Raw genomic sequence first — 27,131 nt, forward strand, 5'->3', positions numbered from 1 at the left:
AAACACTTAGCAGTGAGTGCCAACAGGCTGTCAACCCTATATTGTGGCCAGGTTTAAAACTTTAACAGCCAGCCCCCCGACCTTACACCACAATTTAAGGCTTGTTCATAAGAGAGGAAAACTTTTTTTTTTTAAACATCCCACAAACATTCATGAACAGCTCAGGAAGACACAATGTGCCATTTCCGAATGTTAAACTTGTGTTAGTAACAGCACAACTCCTGTGCAAAGTGTAAGGGCTCTTTCAGACGGCCGCTCCGCTGCTCTAGTCCGCTGCTGGACTTTTTTTTTCCACGGAGCGGATGACATTTGTGTCATCCGCTCCGTGTGCCCGCATATCATCCCATCCTTTTGCGGATGATATACGGACATAATGTAAGTCTATGGCATTGCAGATGTCAGCGGATGACATCGCTGACACACCGATTTTCCTTCCTTTCCGTTTTTTACACGGATGAAAAAATAGGAAAAAATGGAACAGAACTGAAAGGAAGAAAATCGGATGTCAGCGGATGGTATTCCGCTGACATCCGCAATGCCATAGACTTACATTATGTCCGCAAATCATCCGCAAAAAAATAGGATGATTTGCGGACAAGCGGAGCGGCCGTGTGAAAGAGCCCTAATCTGAAAAAGCCTTCAAAGTACAAACATGGGCTATGCAAGTCTACTGGGCTTGCAATTACGAAAACCGCACAAAGTAGCACTGAAAACAGACCTATTAAAGCTACTATAGCACAATCCCAACATTCATTGTAAGCGAATGACATGTCAAAGCTTACCTTTGAAACTCCGGCTCCTGTAAATCGTGCTTCCAACAATTCCTGGCGCCGAGGGTCCAGGCTATGCAATTCTTCCATCATTTCCACTACAAAATGATAAAAACGCAGGAAATTAGAGGTTATGGCCAATGAAAGCTTAGAACAGGCAGGTCATCAGAAATATCTGTGCATAGACTATTACTGGGTCACTTAACTTTCTGCTTACTGATTTTAGGCCCGTGTAACACTACAGTGACAGGAAGTACACATAAATGCCTGCTGCTAAAACAAAGTACTCAAATTTAAAAGAGGGGGAGAGAGGTAGGTTACATAAACCCCCGAGCCTCATACAAAATGATTAATGGCACGCTGGGATGCTCAGTCCTCAGCTAAAATCCGAGATACCTTCAGCCTGAAGGTCAAGCTTTGCAACAAAGACTTAATGGCTTCAACGTTTCCCAAACACTTTCCCTGAGCTACAAAAAAAATAAAAAATCTAAGTCTATTATCTTGAATAGAATAGTAGTGGAGCAATTTGCATCAAATAGGTATATAGTGAACATTGTTCTCTTTATTTCTTTATCTTTATTCCTCAAGGACACCATGTCACCTGGTCACACAAAAGCCATTAGCATTTAATAGACTACATTTTAATTACATCTGGCACCACAAGTGACAAATAAGCAGATAAATGCAAAATAAACATGGCAAGATGACCAGTCTGACCTACTTTAAAATTGATTTCTGCATTACAGTGAAGCGCCTTAAAACATGGATGACATCAGTATGTCTAATCCGACTTCTAGAAGACTCAAAGCTTAGAAGGCACCCAACACATCACAGTATGCAAAGTGGGATCTCAATACTGTAAATGGGCATGGTGGGATGTGATGGGGGCCTTTCACTACTGAACCACAGAAGATGAATTCTGCAGGCAGCCTGTAGTAACAGGTTTTCCAGTAAATCGGACAGGTGACTGTTCCCAGCCCAGATGATGATTGGCTTTGTGCACTCCATCCTGGAAGGAAGGGAAGAAAGTCACATGCTCCCACATACAAAGAGCCACTGAGACCTTTCAACAGCTCCAACAGATGAAAGGAATAGCAAGTGAGCAGGGCGAAGGCAAGTATTAATTGAGGGAAGCTTCACTTTTGATAACAAACAGGTGGCAAGACACTATGAACTGGGGAATAGGTGTGGTAGACCTCTTGCACGGTTACTGAAATCGAAGACAAATTCGACGTTTTGTTCCAAAATACGGACTACTGATGGTACGCTGGTCCATGATTCCTCTTCTATTCGAGGTACTTAGAAATCATCATGATTTATATAATTTGCCGGTTCCCTCGTTGCCCTTGGAATCAGATGCTAGGGAGGAAGGTATGGCAAAATATGTTGCCGAAATCCCTTCACCAGCTTTGGGTAATGAAACAAGAAATGCTTTGGAGGCCCACATTACAGAGAAGACGCTTATTTTCATTAACAGTATCATACCAGGGAAGAGTCCCGGGCCCAGGCTGTTTTACTCCAAAATTTTACAAACATTGTGATGTTCTCGCTCTGTTTTTTGGTTAAAGTGATCTAAAAAAAAGTCTCTCTTTTTAAAAAAACATATTATACTTACCTCTGTACAGTTGGTTTTGCACAGAGCAGCCCAGATCCTCCTCTTCTTGGGTCCCTCATTCCTGCCCCTTTCTCCTATCGAGTGCCCCCACAGCAAGCAGCTTGCTATAGGGGCACCCAAGCCCAGCTGCAGCTCTGTGTCCATTCAGACACGGAACTACCGCTCTGCCCCACTCCTCTCCTGATTGGCTCACTGACTTTGATTGACAGCCACAGGAACCAATGTCGTCACGTCTGTATCTCAGCCAATCAGGAAGGACAGCCGAGGGACTTGTGGACATCGCTGGACAGAGCGGGGGAACAGGTAAGTATTAGGGGTGCTGGGGAGGTAGCTAAACACAGAAGACTTTTTATCAATGCATAGAATGCATTAAGATAAAAAAACCTTCCTGACTTTACAACTCCTTTAAAGTCTTCAATGCAGTATGGCATTTCCCCTCAGGCCCTTGAATGACATTTCTCCGATACCAAAAACCTGATAAATATCATGCTTATTTTCAAATTTTTGACCCATTTCAATAATTGGGGTTGATCTGAAAATGTATTCCAAAGATGATCGCTAATAGAACACAACCTTTGCTTTAGGGTCTTATTATCCATCTGGTCCAGGTGGGTTTAGCTGCTGAGCATGAAGCACTAGATAATATGATTAAAGCGATGTTGCTAATGCAACACTCAGTCCTCTCCTGTTTCATGTGCCTCCTGTCCGTAGATGTAGAGAAGGCTTTTGATAGGGTCAGTTGGGCATTTGTGTGACATACATTGGTCCAAATGGGACTGGGCCCTAGGATGATCTCTAGTATCTTGGCTCTGTACTCATGCCCTTCGGGCAAGGGTGAGGGTCAATGGATCACTCTTCTCATGATTCCTTATTAATAAATTGAACATGTCAGGGTTGCCCCCTTCCCCCCTGTGCTTTATACAAGTGCATCTCATAAAATTAGAACATCAAAAAACTAAAATTTCAGAAATTCAATTCAAAAAGTAAAACTCATTTTATATAGATGTGTCATACACAGAGTAAGATTTCAAGCATTTCTTTCTTTTAATTTTATTAATTTATTATTTTTTTAGTGTTATGGAACCCTAGCTTGCTTTGATAGCAGCCTTCAGCTGGCCTCTCATCTTTCTCTTGACAATACCCCAGATTCTCTATGGGGTTTAGGTTAGGCGAGTTTGCTGGCCAATCAGGCACAGTGATACCATAATCATTAAACCAGGTATTGGTACTTTTGGTAGTGTGGGCAGGTACCAAGTCCTGCTGGAAAATGAAATCGGCATCTCCATAAAGCCGGTCAGCAGAGGGAAGCATGAAGTGTTCTAGAATTGCCTGGTAGAGGGCTGCACTGACTTTGGACTTGATAAAACACAGTGGACCAACACCAGCAGATGACATGGCTCCCCAAATCATCACTGACTGTGGAAACTTCACACTGGACCTCATGCAACTTGGATTCTGTGCCTCTCCACTCTTCCTCCACACTCTGGGACATTGATTTCCAAAATGAAATGCAACATTTTCCACAGTCTGAGGATTATAGGAGTTTCATTTTTTGAACTGAATTACTGAAATAAATTAACTTTTTGAGGATATTCTAATTTTATGAGATGCACCTGTATACTAACAATTGAGCACCTGGCCGTTATCATTAGGGGTAATCCGAACATCCCTGGCATATCTATAGGTTTACTTCAGGTCAAACTGTCCTTATTTGCAGATGATCTCCTGCTTTGCATGACTCAATGCCATATAGCAATGCCTTCTATTGTACATGAATTCAGAAAGTTTGGCTTTGGGAGTAAATTTCAAAGTCAATCTTTACAAATCTGATATTCTTAATGTCTTACTTTCAGTGACCACAATACAGACACTTAACCACTTAAGCCCCGGAAGATTTTACCCCCATTCCGACCAGGGGGTATTTTGCGATTCGGCACTGCGTGACTTTAACGGACAATTGCGCGGTCGTGCGACGCTGTACCTAAACGAATTTGGCGTCCTTTTTTTCCCACAAACAGAGCTTTCTTTTGGTGGTATTTGATCACCTGTGCGATTTTTTGATCACGTGCTATAAACAAAAAAAGAGCGTCAATTTTGCAAAAATAGCAATATTTTTCACATTTTTTTTATATGAAATTCCCCCCCCAAAAAAAAATGTAAAAATCAAAATTTTTTAACTTTTTCGGCCAATTTGTTTTATGCTACCTATGTTTGGTAAAAAAAAAAAAAATCGCAAAAAGCGTATTTTGATTGGTTTGCGCAAAAGTTATCGCGTTTACTAACAAAGGGAAAGATTTTTGTCATTTTTGTTGTTTTTTTTTTTTAACGTGTAATGGCGGCGATCTGCGATTTTTTTTGCGGTACTGCGACATTAGGGCGGACAGATCGGACCCTTGACTGACATTTTTGACACTTTTGGGGTTACCAGTGACATTTCTACAGTAATCAGTGCTATATATATGCACTGTTACTGTAAAAATACACTGGTAGTGAAGGGGTTAACTTTATTTGGGAGGGAGGGGCTGTGTGTATCCCTAGGGGCGTGCTTTCTACTGTGATTGGCTGTGGCTTCAGCTGTAAGGACACTGATCAACGGATCTACATACTAGATCCGAGTGATCAGTGTCTTAACAGCAAGGAGAATGACAGGTGGCTTGTTTACACAAGCTGCCTGACATTCTCCCTCTCCCCCGCCGATCGCCGAGTGACCGGCGGACATCGGGTCCGCCGGTCACACACGCGGGGGGGTCCGTGACCACGCGGGAGCGCGCGCTCGCTCCCTAGACCCTCACAAGCTAGTGACGTAGCCCTACGTCACTTTGCCTGTGAGGGGCTGACTGCCGACGTAGATCGGCGTTAGGCAGTCGGCAAGTGGTTAAGGCAAATTTTCCCCTTAAGAATCTGTTCAACTTCTTTAAAATGCCTAGGGATAAATATCCCACAGGATCAATCTAAGCTTTACTCTCTTAAGATGTGCTTCTACATAAAACCATTATTGATCTTCAAAACTACAATAGGAAAACCCTCTTGTAGTTTGGAAATACGCTGAAAATGGATGTTATTCCGAGATTTTTATACCTTTTCACAACTGTTCCAGTATACATTCTGGGTTTTTTTCCCCATATGCTGCAGAGGGCCTTTACAGAGTTCATATGGGGATCGAAAAGTCCCTGGTTGAAATCGCAATGTGCTTTCCCTACCTAACAGAGGCGGCGTGAATGTCCCATAGGTCTGCTTATAACGGTCCCATGACACTCCTATTCAATAATTCATCTTATCCTATAGGCATACATTGTCATGTTCTTGGTCCCTGCACTAAACTGACACATCGTCACTTGGCTTCAATCCTCTCCGCTGACAGCTCCCTCCCTAACCCTACAGTTTCTAATTCAGAGGAATATAGAATGGAAAATTGGTTTTTGCAGCAACAAATGAATTAATTTTTCTGCTTCAATTGTTAATAAAACAGAAACTTATCTCCACTTCTACTTCATTTGAAAATCTGCTACTGAGTGACTTCCCTCCAAAGCAAACAAATTTCCAAAATCTTATTTTATTTCTACTTTCCCATCCAAATCCTCTGGCTTATACTGTGGGAGAAGAAATTAAAAACCAGTGAGGAAGATTGGGAGAAGGCATTTATTTATTTTTTTTAACAGAAATAGGGAAAGGCATTTATGTTTCACAAGCTCTCTATAGCCAGTGTGCCACTAGAGGAAAATTATAAAATTCTGTCACGATAGTACAGGTGTCCAGATACTTTGCATTAGTAATTACCCCTCTGCATGTAGTGTGTGTTGGTGATGGGGGAACCAAGAGGGCACCATGCTTCATGTATGGGCTAAGTGCCCTCTGATTAAGAGGTTCTGGGCCTCGGTTTTACAATTCTACTGTAAAGTGACAGGGACCTTTATCCCCAATACGCCACAGATTACTTTGCTGTCTATATTGCCAAGTTCAAATAGAAAGCGCAAGACGTGACAAACTTCGCTACTTTTTGACAGCGGCTAGAGCAATAATTCCCCGAAACTGAAAATCCCCAGTAGTGCTTAATTTTGCTGAATGGGCAATGGAAATGGATTCCCTCATGGAACTGGAATATTTACTAGCTGTGGAACATGATAGCTTAGAGCATGTTTCAACTTGGGCTACCTGGATTACATATCCAAACACGCAAAAGTTTAGCTCTATACTTGTCTCTTGAGGCGGAGAGCATGTAGGGTGTGGGTTTTGTTTTGTTCTAGGTTAGCTTTTGATATTAAGTTTAGCTTGATTGTTTTCGTCTCTCCTTTTATAGGTATGTATTTATGGGTAATTGGTTACATGGACTTCATTTGGAGAGGACATGGCTTGTGTTTACTGGGCTGTAGGAGGGTTCCTGGACTCCTATATGTTTAAATATCTGGGGAGTGTAGCTGTTGTCCAGGATACATTACCGGTGTCTCATACACTATATACGTCATAACCTTTTATACATTTTATTACACAGAGTGGGGTTGATTTGCTGGGGTTCGGGAGTGCAGGATCTGGTGAGGCTCTGCGTGGGGGGCGGTCGGCTTTCATAGTTTTATTTATTTAGTTAAGTTTGGTTGAGCAAACTGGGGTTGGAGGCCGATTGTCTTCCGTGGAAGGCTGTGCCAGGTTCTGCGCTCTTCGGTTTGGTTGAATCAACCTCACTGTGAGGTGTAGCTGTTCTTGTGATATCTCTGAACATTTCTGATCTATATGGAGGAACCCAATTTGTTTAGCTGCTGTTTTGTACACTGTATACCTTTACTAAACGAGAAAAAAAAAAAAATAGAAATAAATATTATAAAACAAAACATTGACCATTTTAAATCCTTATACAGCTAGTATTAGTAGATAGATCTATATCTATTTACTGGTTTTAAACTTTTTTTTTTTTTTTTTTACATTTCTTTAGTTACTTTCTGGTTTACAGACCTAGGCAAATGTCATACATCCCAGGAGTCTTCAGGAGGGGCAGAGGGGCTTTCTCAGCGAAGCACGCTCTCCTGTCTGCATGCCTGAGCGAAGGGCAAATGGATTCCAGGAAGTAAATGCTACATGAAAGCAGAGTTCCGGCCTCAAAAACACCTTTGGGCCATCCGCTTGCTTTAAATCCCCAAAAAAACAAATGGATAGTGCCAATTTTTTTTCTTTACTTACCTTGTTTTTGAAGAAGATATACTTACCTTCCTTCTACTTCCTCCCTTTGTGGTCACGGCCGCGCCGTCACTTCCTGCTTGCATTGACTCCAGGGAGCGGAACGTTCCGCTCCCAGGATTCAATGCGCTTGCACCGGCCCCGTTCTTTAGTTCCGGGGCAGGCGCGTCATTCCCTGCTAAACAGCTTCTGGGCATGCCCAGAAGCTGTGCAGGGATGATGCCCCTTCCCTGGAAGTGACGAGCGGGGCCGGTGCAGGTGCATTCTGGGACAAAGAGGACATTGAAGAGGACGCGCTGGCTTCAGCTGCCCACACATGAGATGGCAGCGCTGGACAAGACATTTTCAAGGTAAGTATTTCTTCTAAAAGGCAAGTGTGACCTGGGACAGTTCAGAGGCTATCCATTCTGGAATGCACTAGCCTTGACTGTCCCGGGGGTATTTTTATCTCCAAAGCATTTCTGAGGCCGGAACTCCGCTTGAATCATCTGCTCTCACAGTAGATGGCTGCACCTAGAAATGCTAGGCAGTATATTTGTATATTCTTAATAAATGAAATAGCTTTTTAGGTTTGCTCACATACAGAGTAGTTCTGCTTTATGAGAACATTTTAATTTCTCTTCTACAATGCAACCAAGACAATCTTAATAAAGGAGTTCTTCACCCTTTTCTGTATCAAGACTGATCCCATAAAAAGTTGACTATGCTTCAAACCAGAATTGACAAATCTGCAAAATGTAACAGCTTTGTTTAATATTACTGCGGTTTCTCTCAGTATCTCAACCTCAACACTGCCTGCCTGGAGTTTGTATGTTCTCCCTGTGCCTGCGTGGGTTTCCTCCCACACTCCAAAGACATGCTGGTAGGTTAATTGGCTCCTGTATAAATTGGCCCTACTATGTGTATGTATGAATGTGAGTTAGGGACCTTAAATTGTAAGCCCCAAAAGGTTAGAGACTGATGTGAATGTACAATGTATATGTAAAGCGCTGCGTACATTTACAGCGCTATACAAGTACCTGAAATAAATAGAAACTATATGGTGTAAATTAGACTCTCCTCTGGCAAGCAATCCTATCTGGAGTGTACAAAAGAACTAATAAGGCAGAAAACTAAATAGAAGCAATGAATTTGCAGGCTCTGCTCTTGGCAAGTCAGAGCCAAGATGTCTAAACAAGTCATTATTACCCTGAAACACAATCCACACTGTAGCGTCTATCCCCCAAATACACAACTAAACAGTTATTTGGACTAAGGCTGCCAAATTAACATGTACCTGATCACAAGATAATGTCAGCTGAAACATGCTCCACTCTTAAGATATATTTAGCGATAATCACAAAATATGCTATTGAGTTACAACATTCACAAGAGCACAGACAGCAGACATAATAAAACCCAGAGGTCAGATAAGTCAAAGCAACTCAATCTATTTCTAGGGCGACCCCTCCTGTAAAAGGACAAGTTCACAATCGGGAGCATGTTACTCCCATATTTAGGGGGTAATGTGTAACATGCTCCAGTTCCTCTCCTCCCCCCCTGTCCCAAATCCTCCCCCTATGAAAGCAGTCACAATTTAAAAGTAGTGCAGCTGTGCGGAGCTCCACCCACAAAGCCGTGCCATTTATTCACAGCAATCTGAGAATGAATAGAATACAAGTACTGTCTTCCACTGTGGTAGACGGCTTGTAGTTCTCAATGAACTGAGAGAGCACTAGTGAGCGATATCGTAGATGAATGATCTACCTGCTCTTCAATAGCTGTCTATCTGTATGGGAGTTAAGGGCTGACAGCTGTACTGAGTCTGCATGAGCCTGACATTCCATCCATCATCTACTGGTCATGGGTGCAATGCTTTCCAGGCACCTGCAGGGAAAAATAATAAATGCACATTTTTTTCCTGCAGAAATAGGTGCATTTATTCTTTTTTCCCCCCAAAAAGGTGAACTTGGCCTTTAAACTTAAGGTGTGGCTGCAGTTGGGTTTTCAAGAATAGGTCAGAACAAAAAAGAAGAAATTAAAGCAGGCCTGCATCCTAAATGACATCCTGTGCTGACCAAAAAAAAAAAAATTATATTATATATATATATATATATATATATATATATATATATATATATATATATATATATATATATACACACACACACACATAGTATCTCACAAAAGTGTGTACACCCCTCACATTTTTGTAAATATTTTATTATATCTTTTCATGTGACAACACTGAGTAAATGACACTTTGCTACAATGTAAAGTAGTGAGTGTACAGCTTGTATAACAGTGTAAATTTGCTGTCCCCTCAAAATAACCCAACACACAGCCATTAATGTCTAAACCGCTGGCAACAAAAGTGAGTACACCCCTAAGTGGAAATGTCCAAATTGGGCCCAAAGTGTCAATATTTTGTGTGGCCACCATTATTTTCCAGCACTGCCTTAACCCTCTTGGGCATGGAGTTCACCAGTGCTTCACAGGTTGCCACTGGAGTCCTCTTCCACTCCTCCATGACAACATCACGGAGCTGGTGGATGTTGGAGACCTTGCACTCTTCCACCTTCCATTTGAGGATGCCCCACAGATGCTCAATAGGGTTTAGGTCTGGAGACATGCTTGGCCAGTCCATCACCTTTACCCTCAGCTTCTTTAGCAAGGCAGTGGTCGTCCTGGAGACGTGTTTGGTGTTGTTATGTTGGAATACTGCCCTGAGGCTCAGTCTCCGAAGGGAGGGGGATCATGCTCTGCTACAGTATGTCACAGTACATGTTGGCATTTATGGTTCCCTCAATGAACTGTAGCTCCCCAGTGCCGGCAGCACTCGTGCAGCCCCAGACCATGACACTCCCACCACCATGCCTGACTGTAGGCAAGACACACTTGTCTTTGTACTCCTCACCTGATTGCCGCCACACACGCTTGACACCATCTGAACCAAATAGGTTTATCTTGGTCTCATCAGACCACAGGACGTGGTTCCAGTAATCCATGTCCTTAGTCTGCTTGTTCTCCAAAAACGGTTTGAGGGCTTTCTTGTGCATCATCTTTAGAAGAGGCTTCCTTCTGGGACGAAAGCCATGCAGACCAATTTGACGCAGTGTGCAGCGTATGATTTGAGCACTGACAGGCTGACCCCCCACCCCTTCAACCTCTGCAGCAATGCTGGCAGCACTCATACATTATTTTCCAAAGACAACCTCTGGATAGGACGCTGAGCATGTGCACTCAACTTCTTTGGTTGACCATGGCGAGGCCTGTTCTGTGTGGAACCTGTCCTGGTAAACCACTGTATGGTCTTGGCCACCGTGCTGCAGCTCAGTTTCAGGGTCTTGGCTATCTTCTTATAGCCTAGGCCATCTTTATGTAGAACAACAATTCTTTTTTTCAGATCCTCAGAGAGTTCTTTGCCATGAGGTGCCATGTTGAACTTCCAGTGACCAGTATGAGAGAGTGAGAGCGATCAACCAAATTTAACACACCTGCTCCCCATTCACACCTGAGACCTTGTAACACTAATGAGTCACATGACACCGGGGTGGAAAAATGGCTAATTGGGCCCAATTTGGACATTTCCACTTAGGGGTGTACTCACTTTTGTTGCCAGCGGTTTAGAAGTTATTGGCTGTGTGTTGAATTATTTTGAGGGGACGGCAAATTTACACTGTTATACAAGCTGTACACTCACCACTTTACATTGTAGCAAAGTGTCATTTCTTCAGTGTTGGCACATGAAAAAATATAATAAAATATTTACAAAAATGTGAGGGGTGTACTCACTTTTGTGAGATACTGTGTATACGCAGTGTGATTTGGCACACGTTGCTAAACGCACCAGGCTCAGAGCCAAAATTTAGTACATGAGCTTTTTTTTGGTGCACTTGTCAAACATGGGCTGCCCTACGTGCAGAAACACATGAATAATACACAAAAACTGTGTGCTGGAACGAGTGTCCCTACTACATTACACTAGGGTGAATGGTGCCTGCCTACTATATTCTATTTGAAACCTACTACCTGAAAAATACCTTTGGGGCAAAGAAAACAATAAAATCCTGACTGAGTTTGTAAAACTTCCACGCTCTACTAAAAAGGTAGTCGCTTCTGTCCTACACCCATTAAATAGACAGGAAGTGCGAGTCAACCTTAGAGAGTTTCAAAATTCAGGTATTCAGGCCTATACCTATATATTGCAATTATAATATTTTAGGCTTGCTACTGAATTTTGTTTTATTTCAATTTTTTCCTGTGTACATTACCATCCTGCTTTTAAAAAGATTATTCAGGTACAAAAACCACAGAGTCAGCCTAGGCTCACACTTTGTGCGCTTTAGCAGATTTGAGGTGGTGCCATTAATTATTAAAGTAGCTCTGAAGGCACGCACTGTCTGCATGAAGGTAGCAAAAAAAAATAAAAAGTTCCACTGTGTGTGCCGATGCCACTCTTAATCCAGCGCTGTCCCTGCCAGCAGCCCAGCTCTGCTCTCTTCCTGCATTCAGACTTCACTTAGGGCAGAGAGAGCCATAGGCTCCTCTGCTAGTGTCAGTCAAATCCTGAGGAGGGAGCGGGGGGGGGGGGGGCTAAGCTACGCCGTGTGTGTCTATGGGTGCATACAGCCTGGCCTGGAAGCACACCCACACAAATGCCCCCATAGATAGCAGCTTGCTCTGGGGACTCTTTGAGAAGAGCAAGAGCCAAGGACACCAATGGGGCCCACCAGAAGAGAAGGTTCGGGGCTGCTCTGTGAAATACAATTGCACAGAGCAGGCAAGTATAACAAGGCTGTTATTTTAATTTTAAAAAATTAACTATACAATCACATCCTCAAGCATTTGCTATTGTGTGAGGCACTATGCAGTTCAGTGCGGCACGACTATGCAGTCCGCTAACCTTTAACCTTAAGCTGCGTAGGGGGTTTTTCACTGTCAGGGGGATAAGTATGTGGAACTCTCTGCCACAATTGGTGGTGTCAGTGGGGAGTATTGATATTTTTAAAGACTCTTGGACGTGCATCTTAGTGAACACAACATACAGGAATATGGGAAATTGTTGATATTGACACACATACACCTACAAAGGTTGAACTGGATGGACTATTATCTTTATTCAACCTCAACTACTATGAAACTTGTTTTGCCCATATTTTGCCCATAGGGTAGCCCCTTTAAATGAACAGGCTGCCCTACAAAAAGACACAAGGAATTGTGCTCATGCCCCATTGCAAGCACAAAGTGTGAACCTAGCCTTAACCACTTAAGCCCCAGCCCTATTTCAGACACTTTTTGTTTACAAGTTAAAACCAGTATTTATTCCTAGACTTTTTTCGGGACTCCAGCCGGCGAACGCGCCGGCTGGGTGCTTTGGGCTCCCGGTGGGACGGGAGCCCCCGAGCAAAGTCACGGAAGGCGGCGGGACGGGGGGCGGGGGTATGGACGTCCCCTCCCGCTCACCCAGGTAACGATTGAGCGGCTCCTGAGTCGCATCGGTCGTTACCAAGGGAAAGCCGACCGTTGGCACTAAACCACGGTACCGGGATGGTGTCTCTAGCTAGAGGCATGATCCCGTTATACCACTGCAAAGTTTGCCGATGTAGGGCTACGTCACTTTGCAGTAAGTGGTTAAACCCCAATCAGGCAGGAGGTCCAATCAGGGTCCTTTTGGCAGTTTTTCAGCCATACCCAAACCATATAAGGTCTATGGGCAAGCGGATATAACTGGATGTGCATTGATTTACATCCGCTTACCTACAAGTCTTTCTAGGTGTGATATTAAAAAAAAAAAAAAAAAACTAAATGAGACAGATTGGAGGTAGTCTGATGTAAATGTATGCAAGTCCTAGCCACAGTGACATCTAATATGGGTTCGGAAAACTTCGTTTTTTTTATGTGCTGGAGCGAAAACACTGAATAGAGAAAGATATCACTAACACCCCTTCTTATTCTGCTCCGGTTCAGCAAGGCAGCTATTGTGCAAATGCTTAGTAAAATCTGTTGACAACACATCATAATTTGTGTTCCATGCACTTTAACGTGTTTTCATTGACTTCTATGGGCCTCCAAAGTATTGCACTTCACTGAAGTGTGGAGAATGGAAAAGGCACTGCTGCATTCTTTGAGAGAATTGGACAGATCCATTTTAGCGAGTTGCAACACGTGTGCTAAATAAAATCCAAAATATTGTAAGTGGTCCCTCAAACTTTGAAATTCCATCTGCATTTTGCAGCGTGGCATTGAATATGAATTGAAGAGATGGAAGACATTTTGATAAATGGCATCCATAATAGCCTACTTCGATATTCTGCAATAATTGCAGTGTTTCAAGACAAGAACATACAAATATTGCTACCGATCCAAGATTTTCACAGCATAATATAGGTGTTCCCTTCCAAGTGTGTTCAGACCAGCAGCAGCACCGTTACATCTACCTGCAGAAAGATATAAAGCATGCCGCAAACATGAGGGCTCTAAATGGCTGACCTTTTCTCCTGCCTCAACAGTAAATCAATGCGGACAAAGAGCCTTTCTCAGAAGAGGAAACCACATGTAAAAACACACGTTTCATGTCATTTATATGCACAGGCCTCTGCATTCCCTATTAGGAAAGTGTTTCATAAGCACTACACTCTGACCTCCCTCCCTCTATTTATTAAATGCTGTCTGTCTTTCTCCAGGAGCAGACTCCATTTTACCTCACTTGCCACATAACTTCAAAACAGCTGCTGCCAAAAGATGGAGAGGCCAAAAGGATTTATCTTAAAATAAGATTTGATTTCCTGCATCCCCCTCGCAACATGACGGGATCGGCGCACACACTTTCCAACAACAGACAGTTAATACCGGTGAAGAAAAGTGTTGTAAACAGCAATAAAATAGAATTATCACATAAAAAGCACAGCTAGCCTCAGATATTGTTTATGTCTGCAAGTCCGGTCAATCCCCGTATTGGTAGCCACACACATCACTGACATTATTCAATAAAACAGTAAACAGAGCATTAATGAGCAAAGAGTAGCTCCAATCAGCAAGCAGACCTCTATTTACTGTCAAATCTTTAGGCCCCGTGAACACCTCTGAGTGTCCATATGGAAAGCCTTAGGTTTTCCGGATCAATAAGGCTGGATACACACTATACAACTTTTGTTGTCAGATTTCCTTTAGATTTACCTTCAACTATGTAGTGGAAGGGCCGACCTGATTGCATATGGATTGAAAGTGCTTAGATTTGACCTCATATTATATGGTTTTGGTAAATCTAAAAGGGAAAAAAAAAAAACGAAAGAAAATTGTGTAGTGTATAACCAGCTTAAAGCGTTCCGGGCACAAAAACGATATTTTTTTTTTTGTGCCCGTCCGCTAGTTCAGCCTAACCTGAAATGGAATTGGATAGTTAGATTTTTTTTTTTTTTAAAAACTCACCTTGTAATTGACGATCGTAAATACTCACCTCAGAGTACTTCCTCCCTCGGAGCCGCGGCTCACCCCGTCACTTCCTGCGCTGCAATGATTCCTGGGAGCTAAACGTCATCGCTCCCAGGAATCAATGCGAAGGCACCGGCCCCGCTCGTCACTTCCAGGCGACTGCAATTCCGTCAATTCCCCTGCTAAACAGCTTCTGGGCATGCCCAGAAGCTGTTTAGGAATGCGGCGCTGCACCGGAAGTGACGAGAGGGGCCGGTGCGGCGCATTCTGGGAGAAGAAGACGCAGAAGAGGACCGCGCCGGCTTCACCTGCCCACAAGAGAGATGGAAACGCTGTGGAAGAAATTTTATAAGTAAGTATTTCTTCTAAAAGGTAAGTGCGAACCGGGACAGATCAGAGGCTAGCCATTGTGGAATGTGCTAGCCCTGACTGTCCTGGGGGTATGTTCATTAAAAAATGACATCTGTGCCCGGAACTCCGCTTTAACTGATTTACTGAGCTTTCACTTAATATGGGCAAATGTTTACAAAAATCCACCTCTTCTGCTCTACACCTCGTCACGGATAGTGTCGAGGTGAAGCAGGGGCCTTGCCGAACTCAGTTATACCTAGAAGTCCCAGCTACTTGTGCATAGTTGTTCAAGTTGGAGTATCCCACTCATTCCCTTCTCCTATCCAAGTTCTCAAAACCACAAAAACCAAAACCCCTAGACTGTTTCCTGACTGAGCCAAGCACTTTAAAGTCGCTATACTATTGTGCTGTTGCTATGGGTAACCCAGGGGAACCTGTCACCATTAGCTCCCAAAGGAGTAGTGTCACACACACACACACACCGGTCACTTTATTAGGTACACCTGTTCAATGGTTAGGTAAAAAATTGCTAATCAGCCAATCACATGGCAGCAACTCAATGCATTTAGGCATCTAAAAATGGGGAAGAAAAGGTATTTAGGTGACTTTGAATATGACATGGTTGTTGGTGCCAGATGGGTATTTCAAAAATGACAAGCATTTCAAAAACTGCTGGTTTACTGGGATTTTCACGCACAACCATCTCTAGGGTTTACAGAGAATTGTCCAAAAAAGAAAATATCCAGTAAGCGTCAATTGTGTGGAGGAAAATGCCTTGTTGAGGTCAGAGGAGAATGGGCAGACTGATTTAAGATGATAGAAAGGCAACAGTAACTCAAATAACCACTTGTTACAGCCAAGGTATGCAGAATACCATCTCTGAACGCACAACACATCGAACTTTGAAGCAGATAGGCTACAGCAGCAGAAGATCACATTGGGTGCCACTCCTGTCTGCTAAGAACAGGAAACTGAGGCTACAATTTGCACAGGCTCACCACAATTGGACAATAGAAAATTGGAAAAACATTGCCTGGTTCGAGGAGTCTCGATTTCAGCTGCGACATTCAGATGGTTGGGTCAGAATTAGGCATAAACAACATGAAAGCATGGATCCGTCCTGCCTTGTATCAATGGTTTAGGCTGGTGGTGTAATGGTGTGAAGGATATTTTCTTGGCACACTTTGCAGTGCAGATGAGCAGCATGTGAAATGTAGTTCCAAAACATCTGGGGTGCCAAGGTTCACCATCACTGCCTTATAGTGTCTCTAAACTGGATGGGAGAGCAGCAGAGACAAAACTGGACAGCAGCAATGTCAGTCAGGTGAGAGTAGTGATTAGCAGAGTTGGGGGGAACTTAATTAACCAATTAAAGCTGAACTCCAGCTTAGACTGCTTAAGCAATTATATCAGCCCTTCTATTTTCCTTTTTGAATAAAGGTTTTTATATAAACAAATAAAAGCTGACCACTATAAGCAACCCCGACAGTGTTACATATTTGTCTCAACCCTCTAACACTTTTACTGGACAGCTTGGTCTGTTAAAGGAAGTTGAAAACTAACAGACTTATGGGCCGGATCAAGTGAACAGGTGAAAATAAAGAGAAAGTCTAAGAAATTAAAACAAATGCATCCACTACACAAGTGTTGATGAGTTGTAAAATAACTTTTAGGGTTCAATTTGGCTTTAGGCTACGTTCACATCTTGGCGTTGCTATTACAGGCGTTTTTTGTGCAGGCGTTTTTAGATTGAATAGAGACCAATGGAAAACGCCTGTAATCTGCTCAAAAAGAAGCTCATGTACTTTTTTGAGCGTTGGGCGTTTTGCTCACGGCGTCAAAACGCTCAGATGTGAACAGGGGCCATTGAAATGAATAGGATTTGTCTTGTTGGGCATTTTGAGAGCTGATCCTAGAGCAGAAAAACGCCCCCAAAACGCCTCCATGTGAACGGAGCCTTATAGACAAACTGTAAGGAGAGGAATACAAAAACTGTTGACCACCTTCTTAACTACTTGCCGACTGCCGCACGACTATTTACATCGGCAGTCAGCCCCTCACAGGCAGAGTAACGTAGGGCTACGTCGCTACCCTGTGAGGGTTTTGGGAGCGAGCGCACGCCGCCGGAGGTGCGCTCCCGCGCGGCCATGGACCCCCCTCCGCGCGTGTGCCCGGCGGACGGACCCAATGTCCACCGGGCACTCGCGATCATCCGTGACAGCGGGAGAAAGGCAGGTGGCTGATGTAAACAAAGCCGCCTGTCAGTTCTCCCTGTGTAAGAATGGTGATCAAACGATTCTACTATGTAGGACCGTTGATCTCTGTTCTTCTTACACATCAAGCCACAGCCAATCACAGTAAGAATCACGCCCCTAGGACACACTTAACCCCTCCCTCTCCAATACAGTTAACTCCTTCACTGCCAGTGTCATTTTTACAGTAGCAGTGCATATGTATAGCACTGATTACTGTAATAATGTAACTGGTACCCCCAAAAGTGTCAAAAATGTCAGTCAAGGGTCCGATCTGTCCGCCGCAATGTCGCAGTCCCAGGAAAAAAAAAAAAAAATTGCACAGGTGATCAAATACCACCAAAAGAAAGCTCTGTTTGTGGGGAAAAAAGGACGCCAAATTCGTTTAGGTACAGCGTCGTACGACCGCGCAATTGTCCGTTAAAGTCACGCAGTGCCGAATCGCAAAATAGGCCCTGGTCAGGAAGGGGGTAAAATCTTCCGGGGCTTAAGTGGTTAAAATGAAAGTTCCCTGGCAATTGTACTAATTCATTGACCAAAATATATGGGAATTAGCCCCCGTTCACACTAAGGCGACCTGTGAGGCAACCTGGTCGCCTCACAGGTCGCCTCCCATAGGGAAGCTGCGGACCCGTTCTAATAGGAGCGACACAAGTCGCTCCGACTTAGAAAAAGGGTCCGGAGCTTCTTTGGGGCGACCAGGAGGCGACCGCCATAGACGGTCGCGGTGCGAAGTAGCGTCGCTTGCATGTGAACGGGGGCTTACAAACTGGGACAAGAATGCAACAAGTAAAAAAACCCGATCTGCGTCTTCTGCTGGACTCCAAAATTATCAAAGCCATTAGACTGGGATTAGCCATTCAGTTATAAAAAGAGAAGTCCGGCCACTTTAGATTCAAATTACACTCGCGATTGGGAGATTGGAAAAAAAAAAAAAAAGCCTCCTCACCACCTGTCAAAAGCGCTCTGAAAAGCGATCCACCATAGATCACTCTTCAGAAGGAGACAATTATGTAAACAAGTCCTAAAGGCTTCCTTTCAAATTTATCAGGCATTTTCTAGCAAGTCAATGGAAAAGAAAAAAAAAACATGTAGCTGATGGCTATTTGAAAATCCTTGTTGGTTTATATGCAGGATTCATCAAAAATCCTATTTTCTCTTTTTTTGCAGACCCACAAAAGTTGTGCGTTTTCCATCAACATGCGCAAAACAAATGTCATCTCTTGTTGAGGGAACACACAGTTCCTAAAGTCTAAGGAAAGGAAACAAGACCAGATTACTATATAGTCCCAAGGTCAAAGAAGGGCAAGGCATTCGGCACTAGCAACAATCAACGCCATGAGAATATTCACAGCTCAGTTTACACTGCAGCAATCCCAAAGTTGTGAGACTTCCAGTGTGACTTTGCATTGCGATTTCATGCAACTTCAACGTGACTTCCTTCCAACTTTGGCAACTCATAACAATACGGCGTGCGACACATCATTGTACTTACAAAACCCTCATAAGTCGCAGCCAAAGTTGCAAAGATAAAGGAACGAATTCCTTGCGACTTTTGTGAACTGAACATTGCAGTGTATGGCACTCGTTACAATGAAGACACAGAATAGTGCAGGATTTTTTTTCATCTTTTGTCGCTGAGACTTGAGTCACAGCAATTAGGATGGCACCCATTGAAACGTGCAACACAAAGTCGCAGCAAGCCGAATTTAAATTGCAGCAGTGTTAACCAGTACTAAAGCAGAAATTTAGCCATCACAGTTTGACAATTCATTTAACAAAATAACATACATTCCACAATAATAATTATGCTACCAAAACGAGTGTGCGCTGTAAATAGCCTCCCGTTTCTTCTTGCAAGATGCAGCCATTTTGTTGAAGCCCAGAGCAGTCACTTGCTGGAAACATTTTCCCTCTCCTTGGTCTCAAAAACTGTCACTTTCCTATTTATTACAGAAACCTATATATCACTGTCAATTTACACACTATTGTATGCTTTTCTTCAGTAAAAAGAAGTACATTTCCAGCCTTGATTGTCTGTCTTGGCTTAGTTAGAGGATGGCTGACAGAAGCATTAGTGCTGAAGTTCACAGGCTGTTGATAAGGGAGAAAGGTGAGAGAATCAGGGGGGGGAATATAAGACACTATTCTTGTAAGTTTAAGGCCCCTTTCACACAGGGGGTGCGCCCGATGGACTCAGTATTTGCTCAGCGGGGATCGATCTGCCGATCCCCGCTGAGCAGGCGGATGAGAGCTCCGCTTACTTTGCAGAAACAGACCTGTCAGATCCCTGCTCTCCTCTATGGGAGATCGGATGAAAACGGATCGCCTCTCCGTTTTCATCCGATCCGATCCTCCAGACCGATGGAAAAAAGGCTTTCCATCCGTCTGGATTTCATGGACAGGATAGAATCCGATAGCAGCGGGTGTCAGCGGAGATGTCACTGCTGACACCCGCTGCTCCATAGGGCTGCATGGAGCATCCGATCAGGTCTGCCTGAGAAACTGACAGGGGGACCGGATTCGAAAACCCCGTGTGAAAGGGGCCTTACTCTTGTGTCTCCCAGGAAGCAGAGTTTGTCCAGGCACCCCTCTTGCTTTTCTTTCTACCCCTTTAGCAACAGTAAATCTTGAGACTGTCAGCCAATCGGCCTCAAGTGGCTCTGATTTCAGCACAGTGCATCGAATAAAGAGCAACTGAGCATGTCCACAGCAAGGTGAGCCAATGCATTACTGGATTTTAACCCTTTCATGACCAGGGTCAAGACAAACCTTAAAACCTCAAAGACCAATTTTGCAAACCCTGACGTGAACTGTGCAGGACAGATTGGGCTTTATCGCGTTTAATTTGTTGTATATTTTGATGCCATTACCATGACCCATCACCACCAAAAAAAACCTGCAGAATAAATTCTATTCCTGACGATCACGGTGATACCACACAGATTTGTGATTTGTTCTTTGTGCCCATAGTGCGTGTTTTTTGTCATACCTAAACACATTGACACTAAATATAAAAACTTTCTTCTCTTACCTAAAAACACACTGAAACACTGCCACCAACACTGACCCCCTACACTTACTAAGGCCCTTTCAGACCGACCAGAATCCATCCAAGCGGATATTCCTGCACAGCAGGCCGATGACAGGTCCATGTCCGCTCCGCTATGCAAAGCAGACACAGACACAGCCTGCTGTTCTCTACAAGGTGGTCGGATAGAAACAGACTGCCTGTCCGTTTCCATCCAATTGTCATCTGATCCGTCTTTTTTTTAGCGGACTGGATCTGATGCCGGTGTTCTTTCAAGAGCCAACTCGTCAAAATCTCCAATTACATCACTTTTGGTGACTCTTCAGCAGCAATACCTTCAGATTTCGACAACTTGGCTATTTTCACAGAACACCGGCAGCCTATACACTACGATAACACTATATAATGACAGAACATTTTTAGTTCGCCCCCTACTAACCAACATGGCCGCCTCCAAGGCGACGACAGCTTCTTTACTCCTTAGTTGGTGTTCCTTCAAAATAGACAAGTCGTCCTGTACCGCAGTGTAAAGGCTGCTGGTGTTCTGTGAAAATAAACCAAGTCATCAAAATCTGCAATTACTGCAGCTGGAGAGTCACCGGAAGTGACGTAATTGGGGATTATTACAGAACACCGGCTGGTCACAGCGAACACGTCTGCTGCCACCCACCGAAACATAATGAACAATGGGTGGTCCGATCGGGTCCACCTCAAAAACAGACAGGTGGACCCCATCGGTGCGATGGTGTGAAAGGGGCCTAAGCTAGATAAAGCCTTGAACTAGTTAAAGCGGAGTTCCACTGAAAAGTGGAACTTTTGCTTTAAGTACTCCGGACCCCCTGACATGCCACATTTAGTAGGTCTTTTTTTTGGGGGGGGGGGGAGCAGGTACCTAGTTTTGACAGGTACCCGTTTCCACTTGCGCTCAGGTGGCTCGAGTGGTAGTTCTCTCCCCCCCCCCCCCCCTCCCCTGCAATCTTCTGGGACACGTCAGAGGTCTCAGAAGATTGCCTAGCCATTCAGGAGGCACAGTGCGCACCGCAAGCTGTCAGTGATTCCGGTCCCGCCGAGAGCAGAGGGAGAGGAGGGAGGCTTCGGGCAGCTGCATCACTGAACCGTGGGACAGGTGAGTGTGTATTTATTAAAAGTCAGCAGCTACACTTTTTGTAGCTGCTAACTTTTAATAAACACAAACTGCTGGAATGCCGCTTTAATCTTTTTTTTTTTGTTTCTTTCCGTTCCAGACTTCTCCTTAGGCTTGCCACACATGTTCAATTTTTTTGTTCAATTTTCTGTTCGATTTACCAAAAACCACATAATAAAAAGGTCAAAACTAAACAACACTTTCAATTGTATTCTATAAAGACAGGCCTTTTGCAATACATAGTTTAAGGTAAATTGTATAATATATGGCCAGCCTTATGTCTCACACGTTCAGATAATCGTATGAAAAAAAAAAAAAAAAAAAAAAAAAAAAAAAAAATAAATCGCTTTTGACTTGATCGCACGATTATCTGATCCTTAGTACAGTACTCGGCTTTCAACAGCCGATCACGACAGTTTGTGCAACAAATCCGAAGGGACAAACACGAAAACGTATGTCGTACGATAGCCTAGCGAACGACAATCGTTTAATCAGTACAGTATGCATCCGATAAAAAATCGATAGACAAAGACCACGCATGCTCAGAAACACAAAAATAACCCAGAAAAGGCCTGGCTGCCATTGTTTTTGCACCATCTGATACGTAGCTACGCAACCAAGAAGCTTTTCCAGAATCGTATGAAAAAAAAAATCATACGCTAAGTACGCATTGTTGAATTCGATGATAGTATCATGCAACAAAATGTGAACAATAAGGCTCCATGTACACGGGACGTTGTTAAAAGTCCCTTTGAATGCTGGAATTTTTAGGACGTTTGAAACGTCCGTTTGGTCGCGTTTGTACCCGCGTTTAGCGGGCGTTTGCGTTTAGAACCCTTCCTAGAGGTCAAAAAAATTATTCCCCTTTAAAATGGAAAAACGTGAATGCCAAACGCGGGTCATCGCGTTTGGTCGCGTTTTTGCGTTTGAAACGCCGGGAAACACAGGTTCGAACGCAAATAATTGCGTTCTAAAAACAGTCCCTGAACGCAACTGCCCGCAAACGACCCCAAACGACCTGGTGTACATGGACAGATAAGATAAAATGTAGATGGGTTCAGGGGCTTCTAAAAAAAAAACGACCAACTGCTCCTAAACCGCCATTTCCAGCGTCCCGTGTACATGGAGCCTAAGTCGTACGATTATCTGAACGTATGTACAAGGCATTAGGGAAGAGGAGTAGATACAATGTATTATTTTCCCTCTCTAGCAGACAAGTCTGCTGGTTCTCCTCTTTGCAGAGGTTAGATAACACAGGGAAGGGCTATGAAGTGAGAAATCACTGGGATAGCAAATCAGAGACCATGATCTGGTTCCTCGAATCCTGTTCATTAGTAAAGACTCGGGGCTGTCGACAGCCTGGTCCCGGTGTTGGGAGCACACTCTCAGCACAAACACACATATGCAGTGCCCAGGTTTAAACCACTTCAGCTCCAAAAGGTTTACCACCCCCTTCACAACGAGGCCATATTTTGTGATACGGCACTGGTATAATACTTTAGCAGACAATTGCGCAGTCGTGCGACGCTGTACCCAAATAAAAATGTTTTTTTTTCTCCACAAATAGAGCTTTCTTTTGGTGGTATTTGATCACCTTTGCAGTTTATTTTTTTTTTTTTAATTTAAAAATATATATATATATATATATATATATATATATATATATATATATTTTTTTTTTTTTTTTAATTATTTTTTTCCCTTTTTCTTTTACTTTCTGCTATGAAACATATCTAATTATAAAAAAAAAAAATCTAAAATTTCTTCATCATTTAGGCAAATATGTCTTCTGCTGCATACAAACAAAATACCAATAAGCGTAAATTGATTGGATTGCACAAAAGTTATAGCGTCTACAATTATAGAATAGATTTATGGAATATTTTTTTTTTTTTTTTTAACTGTACAAGGCAAAAAGAGGGACAGGGTGCAAATCCGACCTAGTGTCAGATTTAGAAATATTGCACTCACATGTAGACTGGGGATTAAGGACATGCCAACAACCTCCTGTCCTTTTTGGCCTCTTTAAGTGAATCGGGGACCAGATTTGTGCTCCTGTGTTCTGGCGGGGTGAAGTCCATCTTCCGGTCTGCTGAAAGCGCGGTGCGCTCCGGCGTCTCCAGCCACTGCGCCTGGGCCTGACCAGACCTGGACAACCCCCGCTGCGCATGTGCAGAGAGCCTCCAACGTTCTGTACCATCAGGAGATGGATTGGGGACAGTGGAAGAAGGGGAGGATCAGAGAAGACAGGATCGAACAGTCTTTTTACACAATGCAGAGGATAACCTTTTAGGTTCCACAGCGAGTATAACAAGCATGTTTTTATATATATATATATATATATATATATATATATATATATATATATAGTGACTGATTTTATAGGTGTGGGTTTAGTAACACTTTTTTTTACAAGTAATGTAACTAAAGATCTAGAGAGAGAAAACAAAAGTTTTTTTTTTTCTAAACCTTAGCTATAGGTACACTAGTCATGAAAAAAATATGAGCGGTTGCCATTCCTAATCTTCCCCCCTATAAAAGCTAGTTGTCTGACAATTATGCTGAACCTCTGGCTTCACAACTCTGTGTTACTGACCCATGACAAGTCTGCAGATCAGGAAAGTCAGGGAAGAGTCAGAACTATCTATCTGTAAACTTGTTCAGGTCAGCAGGTGCGGCAGCACAGCAATGACAGCCACTTACTGTACTGAGCGATTTTGGATTGAGAGATTAGCAGGACCGCATCCATGCTACTCTCATAAGTAAATTCCTTGAAACTTCAAAAATATTTACAATATGAAAGCACAACCTGTTAGATTACATTTTACATTCCACCTCCCCAAAACTTTAGAAAATGGTGGTAAATGTACAAGGAAACATAAAAGAATTCAGCTGTATAAAGTAAACAGCTCATTAACCAATCGAACAAAAAGCTGAGAATTAAACTTTTTTCAGTACAGCTTCAGTCCCGGTAGTGAAGAACGTCCATGAGGTGCAGGCGGCCGGATCCTGTAGAAATGTCCGGTCCTCTTCCTGTCTCTGAACTTCCAGACCTGCGGAAGTGAAAAGCTTTAGCTGCTATGAAAAAGTTCCATCAGGGCACTGCCCCCGCCTCCTCATTACCTTCACTACCGATGGGGGGGGGGAATCGTGCGACTCTTCCCCATTCAGATATCATGTTGGAGGCAGTTTAAACAACAAAATGACTTCTCAATGAAGGAGGAGAATGGAGCGACTTTTTCACAGCAACAGCCAGTGCCCGTAGCTACTAACCATCACAATGCCGAAGTTCAGAAATAGGAAGAGGACGGGTATCCATCTTCCATATATCCCTGTACAGTAAGTCCCCTACATACAAACCTTCAAGTTGTGAACTTTCAAAAGATAAAACTTTTTTTTTTTTTTCATTCAGAGAGGGACAGCATTCAGTTGTAAACTGTCCCTGACTGCAGAAATTGCAATTTCACAATGATTAAACAACTTGAGCCTTAAAGGCTACCACCATATTTCTGGTCCGACCGCATCTGGAGTATTCTGTCCAGTTCTGGTCACCAGTCCTCAGGAGGGATGTGTTGGAGCTGGAGAGAGTCCAGAGAAGGGCAACAAAACTGATTAGGGGATTGGAGGACCTTAACTATGAAGAGCGGCTGCAATCGCTTGATTTATTCTCCCTGGAGAAGAGACGCCTGAGGGGGGACATGATAGCAATTTATAAATATCTCAATGGAGATCTCAGCTTAGAAAAAAAGCTGTTCAGTCGAAGGGATTGCATGAAGACTCGAGGACATACAATGCGATTAGAGGAGAAGCGTTTTAGCCTCAGGCAACGAGGAGGGTTCTTTACTGTTAGGGCTACAAGAGTGTGGAATTCTCTACCACAAGAGGTGGTTTCTGCGGGAAGTATGGTGGCTTTCAAAAGACTCTTAGACGTACATCTCAAGGATCAGAACATTCAGGGGTACAAGAGATGATTACAGCCACACACACCCACACAGGTTGAACTGGATGGACTATTGTCTTTATTCAACCTCACCTACTATGTATCTACCTTCTTATGTTGCTAAGCCGAATTCCCCCAAAAGCACCCCCACTCTCTCCCACAGCCGCTGGGCAAGGCATGTAATTCAGAGGGATCTGTGAATGAACTACAAGACTCATCTTCCACAGGGGCAGACAGACTTCTAGTGCTCAAAAGGAATTACAAGCTGCGGTGATGCCAGCATTCATAAGCTCCAACTGAAAGCCTATACCTCCGGACCGGTAGAGGGGAAGAGTGTGCAGGAGCCTGGCATTGCACCCGCCAATAACTGAAGGCAGGTGAAAAATTTTGCAGGCTGCTGTGTAAAAAAAATAAAATAAAAGCACATTTGTTTTCCTGCAAAAATATATACATTTATTGATTTTTAAAGGGTTAGTTAACCTTTATCAAGAAACTGCCTATGCAGATAAGGGGGTATATGTGGGTAAAAAACTGTGCAACTGTGGCCAAAGTTGAATCATGTCCCTGCTATAGATGAAGGCCATTTACGTACCTTATGTGTGACCTGAGGAAGGAGGCCATGACTCCGAAACGCATTGTTATGGCAACAGTGTGAGGTCCACACTCTTCCCCCTTCCCTCAACTCTAGGTTGAACGTCCATGGCTCCCCCTTCCCCTGAAGGGATATTGAAGTGGTTTAGGGAGTGCAGCCACAGTGGAATCTTTATTCTGTATCTATTTTCACAAAATGTGAGTTTGACCATTGTAGGGTTTTTAACTTTACCTTATTAAAGCCAAGTTACACTAGGGCGGCTTTGCACTCTTCATTTGTGTTTTACGCACCTTATGAAGCATGACTGGAAAACTCTCAGGACAATGTTGAGAGAGGACCCAGCTATTACTGCTCACCTCCACAGTCACAGGAGTGATCTCTCCAACGCTGACCTCAGAGTTACTGCATCAGGGAGGGGAAGGAGAGAGCATGCAAGGGGGTTTACATCAGAGAAAGAGACTGTAGACATGAGCAGTAATGACTAGGCCTCGCTTAGCAATGTCCTGGGAGTATTCCAGTCAGGCTTCAGGAGGTATGCAAAGGTCCTTCACCAATAGGAAGGGCATTATACAACTTTACTCAGAGCTGCACAGTTTTATCTACAAACAACCCTTACCTGCATAGGCAGTTTACATTTGTTTTGTGACCTAACCCTTTAACAATGAATCTAGCCTGTAAACCGGACCTTCACACTTTCCATCCACATTCTACCAGCATAATCACGACGACAGCTGCAAGAACCTGGAAGAGACAGTTGGTACTCCTGATTACATCAGAACATGATGGTTCAGGCTCATGTCTGCTGCAGCAGATCTTTGGAGAACACTGCTGGATTGCTGGACATATAAGCATGTTTT

At 43.4% G+C, this 27,131-nt stretch overlaps 1 protein-coding gene across 4 annotated transcripts in view; it reads right to left on the bottom strand.

Moving 5' to 3' along the window:
• Positions 1 to 27,131, bottom strand: part of TLK2 (tousled like kinase 2) — a 150,159-nt gene that overhangs the window by 106,984 nt on the left and 16,044 nt on the right. For all 4 annotated transcript variants that reach the window (XM_082271300.1, XM_082271301.1, XM_082271298.1 and 1 more), the window contains exon 2: positions 783 to 868. In XM_082271300.1, the coding sequence (XP_082127426.1) occupies positions 783 to 863 (81 nt within the window). In that variant the 5' untranslated portion in view covers positions 864 to 868. The remainder of the gene's footprint in view (positions 1 to 782; positions 869 to 27,131) is intronic.

The sequence above is a fragment of the Pelophylax lessonae genome, assembly GCF_965119305.1.
Source record: "Pelophylax lessonae genome assembly, chromosome: 11".
In the NCBI taxonomy this organism is placed as follows: Eukaryota; Metazoa; Chordata; class Amphibia; order Anura; family Ranidae; genus Pelophylax; species Pelophylax lessonae.